Source organism: Eleginops maclovinus, chromosome 7 (assembly GCF_036324505.1).
Source record: "Eleginops maclovinus isolate JMC-PN-2008 ecotype Puerto Natales chromosome 7, JC_Emac_rtc_rv5, whole genome shotgun sequence".
Classification (NCBI taxonomy): domain Eukaryota; kingdom Metazoa; phylum Chordata; class Actinopteri; order Perciformes; family Eleginopidae; genus Eleginops; species Eleginops maclovinus.
This window is the reverse complement of record NC_086355.1, coordinates 8,680,766-8,691,942: the sequence shown is the minus strand read 5'-3', so window position 1 is coordinate 8,691,942 and position 11,177 is coordinate 8,680,766. Positions and strand designations below refer to the sequence as shown.

The 11,177-nt window shown below is 42.7% G+C and overlaps 1 protein-coding gene across 1 annotated transcript; it reads right to left on the bottom strand.

The window, feature by feature from the left end:
* Window positions 1-852: 852 nt before the first annotated feature.
* Window positions 853-10,771, bottom strand: cwc22 (CWC22 spliceosome associated protein homolog). The gene is made up of 20 exons (XM_063888351.1): window positions 10,660-10,771; window positions 9,551-9,607; window positions 9,201-9,433; window positions 8,755-8,954; window positions 8,307-8,561; window positions 7,968-8,096; window positions 7,552-7,720; window positions 7,118-7,171; window positions 6,893-7,028; window positions 6,273-6,479; window positions 6,098-6,160; window positions 5,919-6,014; window positions 5,501-5,582; window positions 5,112-5,172; window positions 3,675-3,752; window positions 3,035-3,187; window positions 2,758-2,885; window positions 2,270-2,371; window positions 1,959-2,140; window positions 853-1,845 (listed from the first exon to the last, which is right to left on the bottom strand). Exons 2-20 carry the CDS (start codon window positions 9,603-9,605, stop codon window positions 1,070-1,072), a joined length of 3,159 nt encoding a protein of 1,052 aa, XP_063744421.1. The 5' UTR covers window positions 9,606-9,607; window positions 10,660-10,771; the 3' UTR covers window positions 853-1,069.
* Window positions 10,772-11,177: the final 406 nt, after the last annotated feature.

The following is an 11,177-nucleotide window of genomic DNA, read 5'->3' as shown; positions in this document are numbered from 1 at the left end:
CACCAGCACCACTCAGCCGACACCAGCAGTGACGTTTACTGTAAACAAAAAACTGCTTTTGACTTTTAGCTGAGAAGCTTTCGGAAGCCTGTATGAAGACACCTGAACCTGCCTGTGGTACAGTTACAGCTGGTTTCCACCTGTGGATATTTTGTTGCATGTTAAACATTTTCACTTTGGCTTTAACGTTACAAAATGTTCTGCTTTCAAAGCTTTTGTAAAAGCAGCATGAGTTTCAGTGTTTACTCTCCTGATCAGCTGTTTAGTTTTTCTTTTAGGAGGAAAAACGCTTTGGGCTGTTTGCAATTCTTTAACCATCACAATAGTCTAGGGCGGCTCCAAACCCAGGATGCAGGGACAATGCCCTTGTCAAATAGATAGGGGAGGCGTTTTTGTGGAACATTTCATGTGGTGAAGCAAACCGTGTCATTAAAGTTGCTATATCCTAGACGACGAACATCTTATTTCCGTTGATGAAGTCTGCCTGAACATTATCAAGGTGGTCACTGGACTAGTTCAAAAAACCAAGCATTAAATAGCTGTATGTGGATGTTGCAATACGTTATGCAACCAACACAACAGAAAACCTTGTGAATTGGAAAGGATTGGAACGAGTGAATGCCATATGCTGCTGCCAGAGTTAAGTCAGGCAAAATAAACTCAGACACCGTTGTTGTTTTCATATAGTAACAGGGGTTTAAAAAAACGCTCCCTCGTAGCTAGCAGAGGGGAAATGAAAGGTCTGAAACGGTTCTGCACAAGGCTCACACACAGTCCGAGTCAGATTACTGAACAGTGAAAGAAAATACAGTGTGAATGTGGGGGAGTAGGAAACAGTTAAACAGAAACAGATTCAAAAACATCCAAAGCAACTTTAATGTTTTTTTTCACATATCATTAACAACAAATATTCATAGAAAATACAGACAGACAGACTCAGACAGAAAGGGAGAGAGAGAGAGAGAGAGAGACAGGTCCCAAATCCCAAACACCGGAGTGACAGGAGCGAGGGATGACTTCACTTGTCTGTCAGTCATCGCTGCTGCTTCAGGACGACTGATGAAGCCTTTCACCTCCTCCTCCGCTCCTCTCTTTCTCCATCTCGGTTCCTGTCTCGGTTCTCTTTATTCCTCTCTCTATCCTTTGGCTTCTCTCGCTCCCTCTCCCTCTCTCTCTTATCCTCAGTCTCTCTGTCCCTCCCGCGCTCTCTGTCTCCCTCCCTCCCGCCGTCTCTCTCTCTCTCCCTCTCTCCATCTCTTTGACGGCCTTGACTGTCCATTTTTCTCCTCCTCTCGTCCTCCTGCTGCCGCTCCTCTTCTTCCCCCTCGTCTCGTCTGTTCCGGCGGGGGCCCTCACGTGCACGCTCATCTGCCTCACGGGAATGGTCACGACCCTTCATCTCCCGTGCACGCTCACGACCCTCCATCTCCCTTGCACGCTCACGACCCTCCATCTCCCGTGCACGCTCACGACCCTCCATCTCCCGTGCACGCTCACGACCCTCCATTTCCCGTGCACGCTCACGACCCTCCATTTCCCGTGCGCGCTCACGACCTTCCACCTCACGTGCACGCTCTCGACCCTCCATCTCGCGTGCATGCTCATGCCCCTCCACTTCCCGTGCACGCTCATGCCCCTCCACTTCGCGTGCACGGCCTTTCTTATGCTTCTTCGCCTGCTTCTCGTCATCGCTGTCCTCGTCCTCTTCGTCGTTTTTGCGTCCGGCTCGTTTCTTGTCCGACTGTTTGTCTTTCTTATTCTTCTTTTTCTTGTCTTCACCTTTCTTCTTCTTTTTCTCCACGATTTGTGTTTTTCTCTTCTTCTTTCTGTGTTTGCTGTCTGAGTCTGGGGAACAAGGAGAAAAAACATTTATAAGCATTTCCCTTCTTTTCAGATTACCAGATATTAAAATGTGTGAAGCATTTAAATTCACTTTTCATAAGTAAATATGGACGTACCTGAGCTGCTGCTGCTCGAGGAGTCCGAGTCGGAGGAATCTGAGTCGCTGGATGAGTCAGAGGAGGAGGAGTCAGACGAGGAGGAGGAGGATGATGAGGAGTCCGAGTCAGAAGATTCCACTTCCTGGTTCTGAGTCATGATCATCTTGGGAGCGTTCTTCAAATGTTCCCTCAACTCGTCCCTGAGAAAGAGAGGGAGATGATGGTGCATGCACAACTTTCATGAGCACTTTCGGGCTGAAATTCATATTACAGTTATCACAAAGATATTACTGTCAGACTTTTTAAACATGTTTGTGGGATTCTCTTACGTCAGGCCTCCCAGTCCGATAGAGGTGAAGAAGTTGATGGCAAAGCGAGTGTTTCTGGGATTATCACGAGGAAACAGACCTTCAAAGAACGGCTGCAGAGTCCTGAAACACAAACACACAGTTTTCTGATGATTATCACGGTTGTTTCTCATATTCTTCAGTAATTCATGCACACACTCTCCAATCACCCAAAAATCAGTAAATGGACCCATCGCCTACATACTGGCTAATGCATCAGCCAATGACACATTTTCTTTTTTAATTGCCAAATGTAATGTTTTTTCTCTGATCTTCAGTCCTTAGAATGGTTGTTCCGTTAAAATATGCATGATGATATCGAAGCTATGTTGTCAAAAAAGGATAAATGAGTCTCTAATGAAAAAACTGTCCATTGCCGCATTGGAGAGTCATTTATGTTTTTAATAGAGAACGATAATCTCATGTTTAATTCAGTGTTTGTGTTGGTGTGTGTGACTGTGTGTTCGTACGGGTCTTTGAGCCTCTGGTTGAGTCGGGGGAGGCCCATGTAGGCACAGAGCTCCTGGAAAAGGATCTTCACAAAGATCCTGCTGGACGACGTCGTGGTCTCCTCACTCATCCGGACACACTCCAATACCTGGAGAGAGAGCAGGAAGGAGGAGGGAAATCAATCAAATAAAACATATAGCTTCATGTTTGTTTCAACTGAGTTTGGTCAAACTATAAAGCATTTAGCAGTTGTGTGTGTGTGTGTGTGTGTGTGTGTGTGTGTGTGTGTGTTCTTACACTCCAGGGCACAGAGTCTGTGTAGAGCAGGTGAGCGAACAGTCGAGCCACGTTCCTCAATTTGTTGGTCTCCAGTCGGTGAATCGTGTCATACTGCTCCGCAAAAATCCCCTCAAAACTCTCCATGTACTCCTTCTTCAGTAGACAGAATCTCTGTGAACACACACACAGAAACACACACACACACAAGTGTTTTCAATTTAGACAGTTGTGATGTTGCACTGGAGTCCTGTAGTTACTCCTCTCATAAATCAGAGATGAAAACAGAGAGATCAGAAAAGTGAGTCTTTGTCAAGCTTTGTTGTTCTTTCCTAGGACTGATAGCTCAGTGCGATGTAACTGTGAACGGTGCATGTTTAGTAGTAATAGTAATAACAGCTAATGTGCTGGGCTGTCATATACATTAAGTTTTGTGCATGTTGCGATCATTCCTTAAAGAATCCGTTTAATGGATCAATGGAACAGAGGATAATAAACTCAGACAGATCAATATGCATCGAGTATTTTGCAGAACTGAACCTCTGTTATAACTTTATTATGGGAATACAATTCTCTTTAGGTAACTGAAGCGGTAGAGTAAGCCCGCTTAAATCAACACCATGTTTTTACAAGAAAGGTAAAACCAGTGTGTGTTTCTCACCCCGGCCAGAAGACCAAAGAACTTCTCGTAGGTCCTCTGTTGAGCGCAGCAGTCCAGGATCATGTTACACAGCTCCTTCTGTTCACACAAAAATAAAACATCTAATTAAAACATACATTTATAGAAAAATTATAATGTAAAGTTAAGTCATGTTTATCAGACTGAACATCTGGACTGAGGTTTAAACCTTTTGGGTCAAACAGTAGTTGAACCGTTGGCTTAACAACAATCGTGTCGTGTAGCTGACGTCTCATTTTGAAAACATGTCCGACTGAGCCTTTGTGTTTTGAATTCTCGGCCAGCTGTGATCCGATTGGCCATTTTCTGGAGGCTCAGTGTTAAACGGGTTCAAAGGTTAAATGATGCGAATGTGAGAGCGGCAGCCAGGTGTGAAACCCCAGAGGTGGGTTACACCCTCAATCGGAGGGAAAAAAAACGGCCGAGACGATCTGTTTTGATCGTGTGTGTGATGTGTGGAGAGCAGCTGTGACTACACGTCCTCAGATATCAGCGGCGTCTCAAATAACACACACACACTTCAAACACTTTACCGCCATGGGGACCTCCTGTCTTTAAGCAGGTTTCAATTCTGTTTTTATTATGTATTTATTTTAGTATGTTAGGGTCTCAAAATCTAGACTCTAAATTGAAATGTGTTGTTGATTAAAACATTTGGAATCAAAAAGCAGGACAGATCATTAATTCAAAAAACATTCAAAGACAGCACCGCATGATTTTGGTATGAAAGTTTTGTGATTTCAGGAAATTATGTTTTTTTATCCACAAACACTTCAGCCGCTGTGTGTGTGAGGACGAGCATCTTTGTGCGAGTGTTTCCAGCTGTTGTGTGGAGTGATTCAGTCCGGATGCTGATGAAACTCTGGCTGACAAGGTCAACCACCCTGACCTCACACTCACACACACACACACACACACACACACACACACACACACACACACACACACACACACACACACACACACACACACACACACACACACACACACACACACACACACACACACACACACACACACACACACACACACACACACACACACACACACACACACACACACACACACACACACACACACACACACACACACACACACACACACACACACACTAATCTGGTTTGTCAGCGCCACCTTCTGGTCAGCAGTGAGAGAGAATGGCAATAAATCCTCCCATTTCAGAACCTGAAACTAGTTTTGTGATGAAGAAAGTGACTGTCCCGGTTGCTGGCCATTCATTTTGTTTATAGATTTATTTGATGTTTGATAACTAGATATTTCTTCCAGCCATTCGTACTTCGTGGTAACCGAAAAAAAGAAGAGTTTTCACATGTATCCTCATCCCTGTGTGGGTTTGCGTCACTGATTTATAAATCTGCCAAGAGAGTGTGGTGTGTGTGTGTGTGTGTGTGTGCTCACCGTCTGACTGTCAGGAAACTCCATCTTGATCAGTTTGTGAGCGCACTCCTCAAAGTCCAAACTACGGGAACAATCAATCCATTAATACATTCATCAGTTCATGGACATCAGGTGTGTGTGTGTTCCTGTTTGTATGTCATTTTCTCAAATCTGTTTCTGTGTTTCATCCTGTTCTCCCAATCCGTGATCTCATCTACATTGAAACCATGGTAACTAGGCTGCGAACACATATACATACACACACAGAGCTTTAAACACAGCTTTAAATATTAGTCCAAGTCCATCAAATATAGAAGGAGCTGTAAATAACTGCCGAGACCCTGAGAGACAACTGAGTCACTGACGGTGTGTGTGTGTGTGTGTGTGTGTGTGTGTGTGTGTGTGTGTACCTGGATTGGATAGCGAGGTAGATGGTTCTTCTGAAAGCAACAAGGTTGATTTCAGTCTGATCATAGATGGTGATCTTCTCCTCTGTGAGAGAGGGAGGGACAGAGAGAGGGAAGGACAGAGAGGGCTTCTTTAATGTTGTGTTAGCATCAGGTTCATACAGATTATCAAAAATAATCTTCACACCCATTTTGTCTACAGAGGCTTTTCATTGTACCAATACAATTCAACAGATTTTTCCCAGTCACGCAAATAAAGGAAACTATTTGACTTGTTTTACTGTAGCTTTCTGGAGTGCTTCATTGATTTGATATTTCTTCCACTAAGTGTGGGGACTTGACTCACTCTCCTTGAGAGCCACTTTATTAATCTGCTTTCAAAGGCGTAGTACTATACATGACGAGTACACTTCTGCCTCACCTTCCGTTGGCTCCGCGTTCTCCTCTTCATCGTCTTCATCTTCGTCGCTGCCGTCGGCATCCTCCCCTGAGTCGCTGCTGCCCTCGTCCAGGATCTCTGTCAGGGGGTGAAAGCTGATTGGTTAAACTGTGAATAGGTGACAGCTGATTGCACTGTTCCATGTTTGTGCAAACTCTCACCTTTTTTGATGGTTTTGTATTTTTCCTCGTTCTCCAGGAAGTCGGGGTCCATCTTAAACACATCTGAGCGAACACACGGCAAACGTTAGCTCTACATTTATAACACAGAAAAACATCTACAGCGAGCTTAGTAGTTGGAGCCCCACCCCTCCCTCCCTCTCTCTCTGTGGCTTACTGAGGATGTCCTCGATGTTGTACTCGTCGTCCAGTGGCAGCATGTGGGTGAACTGGTCCCCCTCATCCACCAGGTCCAGGCCCTCCGCGATCACTGGGTGGTCTTTGAAACCGTCCTTCCTGATGGCGAACATCACCTCAATCATGTACTGGACCCTCTTATCAATGGCTGACTCGTGGAGCACATTCCTGAGTCGCTCAAATATGGCTGAAAAGAGAGATGGTCAGATTTTTAAGCACTTTATGATTCATGTGCTGACACTTGGGATCTTTTCTTATTCGGAAAGGCAAATCCTTTGACAAAGCAGGACTGTTGAGTTCAAGTCTCTCAATGTTCAGTGTTTTGTATGGATGTTTGATTAAGCTTAAACCACAGAAAACAAACTCTGGTAGTCCGGTAATTAAATAAATGTTAAAGACAAAAAAAAGGTTTGGGAAATTAACAATTAAACGACATGGAGGAGAAAAAAAGGAAAAATATTGAATATAGTGAAATTGAATGGCTTAAATGCTTTATGTGTAAACTGCAGGATAAATGTATAGTTGAGAGAGTAAATACACTCTTAAAAAATAAGGTAATTTTTTTCATTTTGGCATGTTGGCCGTGTCTGGATTATTTACCGTTGATTCCTCGCGGGGACACCTCGGTCAGTTTGAGGCCACACTCCTTCAGGAAGGCGATGGCGACCTCCACGCTGTCGTCAGTCGGACGCTCCAGCAGCAGAGTGAGCATCTCCAGACACAACACCTCATGAGCCTGAGGGCAGAGTGAACACGCTCCATTAGAGCTGAGCATAAACACTGAATGTCTTTCCTTCATATTTAATTCAGACAGAGGGACCCTACCACGTTCTGGTTGATGAGATGAGCCACAAACTTTGAGGCTGTCAGGCACTGTTGCTGTAAAAATAACGACAGACAGATTTTTAACACGTTAGTAATACAAAAACAATTGCTTATAAAGCTTATTCTGACAATATGTATGATATGAAGATCACATTTAAAAAGGAAACTAAATGATGAAATGCTCAATCTTAAGTGTGCAAACCAAAAATATACTTCATTTACTAATAACATTGTTATGCAAAGCTTTTGATGTTATTGAATACAAAATGCATACATTATACAACACATGGTATCATTTTGGTAAATTATTCTGTTGCAAATCAATTTTATGAACAAACCGATCAGTATTTTCCTTTTATTCCCCTGCTTGTACTGTACATTTCTGTTGATCCATTAGTCAACAGCAATAGAGAGGCGGAAAGATAGACAGGTACCTTGAGGTTGCGGCGGTAGCTCCTCCTGAAGGCCAGGATGAGGCGTTTCAGGATCAGCTCTCCAATCTGAGGGAACTTGGAGTTGATGATGGCGACCACGGCGGAGTAAACGTGAGTAAAGATGGGAGACGCCGCCTGAGCCTGCAGCACCGAGCGAGACAGCAGACCCCTGAGAGACAGACAGGGAGACAGTTAGAGCGGGCTGTCAGGGAGACAGAGAGAAGCTTTATAGCCCCTCACTGGACCAGATGGGCTTCACTCAAATCTGTATGTGTTGTCTTCAGATGTGTCATTGAAACTCTGAGTCTGAAACAACTCAGTTTCTTTTGCCACAAAAGCATCTAACATCATACCATCATGTGTGTGATATGATTTAAGTGATATCAGGTTGTGTGTTGGTGTGTGTTATTGTTCACCTCCCCCTGACGATGTTCTCCTGCAGCAGCTCCTGGATGATGAAGACGATGTTCGACACGTTGACTTTGTTAATCAGACCGTTGATGGACTTCTTCAGGGCCTCCCAGCTCATCCTCTGATAGGCCAGGCTGCACAGGAGGTGGGTATTAGTGACAACGCACACAGGTTATAGAGTGGTATAAATAAAAACTGTTAGAAAAACGTCACAAAATCAGCCAAGGAGCTGCGCAACAAATTCCCATAAACACAGTAGCTTTTCGTTAGTGGTCTAGTTTTAATTTTATTAAAAGGTGTGTGATTATAGCTGGAATAAAACAATTAATTATAAACATTCTTACCTGGACTTGTCTGTGATTTGCTGCTGCATCATGCGCAGCTTGGCAGGGGGGATGTAAGCTCCACCTGTCCTCGTCAGGATCGGGTCAATTTCCTCCTTCTTCTTCTTGACTGGAGGCTCCTCGGCTGTCCCTGGCTCCCTTTCTGCTGGCGGGGAACCGGAGCGCCCTCGCCTCCTGTGCTCCCACTCGGCATCTCGATTAGGTCGTCGGTCGAAACGCCCATCCCTGTCGTCTCGGCGATCATCGTAGCGATCCCTGGAGGAGACAAAATCAGTTAAAATCCTTTTTATTTCATGCAATACACAATACTTTAGATAAGGCTTTTATGTTTAGTGTGTTTTATGACCCGGTTTCAGAAGGTCTTTAAGGTATCAATGACCTACTTTTAAACTAATAAAAAGTCACAAACTACAATTAGAACAAATCAATAAGCTGCAGCGTCAGTTACCGATTATAGCGTCCTCTGTCGTAGCGCCCACGGTCTCTGTCTCTTTCTCTTGACCTGGACCTGTCTCGTCCTCTAGATCTTGATCTGTCTCTCTCCCTGGATTTGGACCTGGATCGGTCTCCTTCATCCGATCTGGATCTTGATCGGTCTCTGTCCCTGGATATGGATCTCTCTCTGGACCTAGACTTGGATTTTGATCTCTGAACAAAAAAAAAACCACTGTCAGCGGTATTTTCTTAAGCCTCTTCCTTTAAAAAGGACTTTCACTTGTTGGAAGATAATTGTTTAACTGGGAAACAGACCAGAAGAACAAGTAGATAAAAATTCTGCATTTCAGAAATATTATTCCTGTACATCCTCAGGTGAAAATCTACATGGCCAAAGAATTCAGTTATCGTTTACATTTCTGACTACGAAACTGAATGCAGATACCAGCCATTTCTTACTTTGATCACACTGCTCTTGAGCCTTCTCATTGCCCCTTGATGTTCATCGTCATCACTGCTGGTGCTGTCGTCTGAGCTGCTGGAGGCACTCCCAGAGGCAGGGCTACCCGAGCGGGATCGGGCTGCAGGACTGGCCTGAGGGGAAGGCTTCATCTCGGCTTCTGGGCTTCTCTCGATCGGGCCCTTTTGTTTGGGCTTTTCTGCTGCAGGACTGGATTCATCTTCCGAGGGTCCTGAAACAGACAGGGGGAGAGCAGTGTTATCAGATGATACTACATCTACAGTTATATAAACCGCTAACAATGCCGCTGTTCCTACAACCTAAAATAGTGAAAGCATGTTTTACTGACCACTTTGTTCCTTCATCGCAGGAATGGGACTGGGACTTCTGCCAGGAGAGTCCATACCTGAAAACACACATTAAAAGGAATATTGAAATCAACTCATACATGAAAAGCAGAAATATTGTGCAACATTTGTCAGCAATAAATTAAACTATAAACAAAGTGTGTATTCCAGAGGAAAACAGAATCTGGAATCACCACTTTTGAATATCTCTACAGTTTCTGCAATATATTCAAAATACTTTGATTACAGATGTGATGATCTGACACCAATCTGCTAGAAGATCAACTTTAAAATCAGCCACTTTTTGTATGCAGAGAAGATACCCTTCTCTATTCATTATGTAGTCTATACACATTGGAAAGCAATGAACAGTTCTATAAAAACAACACAAAGTCCGAGACGATGTCTTCAAATGTGTTGTACAACCGACATTTAAAAAACGGAAGGAAGGCCCTTAATTATCACAATGAAGATGCTGTTATCATGAAAATATAATCTTTCATAGTTGACACATTGATTGAATTAATAGAATGATATATTTCCTGTCGATCTTCTTATTGATGACTAGAACAACATCAGATTTCTAGCAGAAAGACACATCACTGTTGAGATTTTCTGAATGTTTTTATGTATGCTGTCTCACGTCTCACAGACTGCCTTCTGGAAAACAGCATATAAAAACATCATCACAAACGCAGGATATATTTTATTCATTTTAAGTAAACTGACTTGATGTTAAGGTAAAGTGTGTGCAGAGTTTCACTTAAAACTCAGGACTTTAGATGAACCTGTAGCTATTGTATATGAGCGGCTAACACTGACAAGGACAGGACAAAACTTCAGTAAAATCAACATTAATTAGACCTTACAGCTAAAGAAATCATTAAGGGTACTTTTTTTTAACAACAATATTATTTAAATATTCAAAATTAAAAAAACTCCAACGAACGCATTAGTTTTAAGGCCATGTGTGTTTGGGTGAGCTAAAGTTAGCTAGTCAGCTAATCCTACTTAAGCTACATCTGGTTAGCTAAACTGTTCATTATTTGTCCGTTAAACCGCAACACTTTGCATTTGCTTGTATCTCTGAAATAAAAAAATATTTTCTTACTTTACTGAGTTTGTCTTTTAATGTCCACTTGTCGTATTGTTTTCCGCCTTTTCGTTCCTCTGTTAAATCAGTACGTCGTTATTCTGACGGAAAACGTCGAACGACAGCTTCCGGATTTCACAATAAAAGTCCCCGAATTGAATGGCACGGCTGTTCCTGTACGGCCCCCTGGTGGTGGTAATAATTACCTCCTCCAACGATGTCACTTATCATAGGGGAATTTGCATTTTAAAATAATACATAATAAATAAAATACAATTTAAAAACCGGTTAAATTATATCCAAATCAAAAAGGCTGCTTGAAATAAGTTAAAGCTTTATTGGTATCAAAGAATTTCTTTTTGAGGGTTTATCAATAATTTGAAACAAAGAATACTCAATAATAAATAGAAAGTGTATGAGAAATAATATAATACTACCACCAGTGCCTGAATAAGTAACTACAACCAGTACCTAATAGAAAACCAATAGAAGTAAGACACATTTACTAAAATAATTGAATTGAAAAAGTAATACTA

What these genes read in the sequence shown, in the direction of transcription:
- cwc22 (XM_063888351.1), bottom strand. Translation starts at nt 9,605, where the DNA reads ATGGACTCTCCTGGCAGAAGTCCCAGTCCCATTCCTGCGATGAAGGAA. An exon ending in GTCCCCGCGAGGAATCAACG is followed by an intron (nt 6,480 to 6,892) that starts GTAAATAATCCA and finishes CTCTCTTTTCAG; the next exon opens with CCATATTTGAGCGACTCAGG. An exon ending in CAACATCGAGGACATCCTCA is followed by an intron (nt 6,161 to 6,272) that starts GTAAGCCACAGA and finishes GTGTTCGCTCAG; the next exon opens with ATGTGTTTAAGATGGACCCC.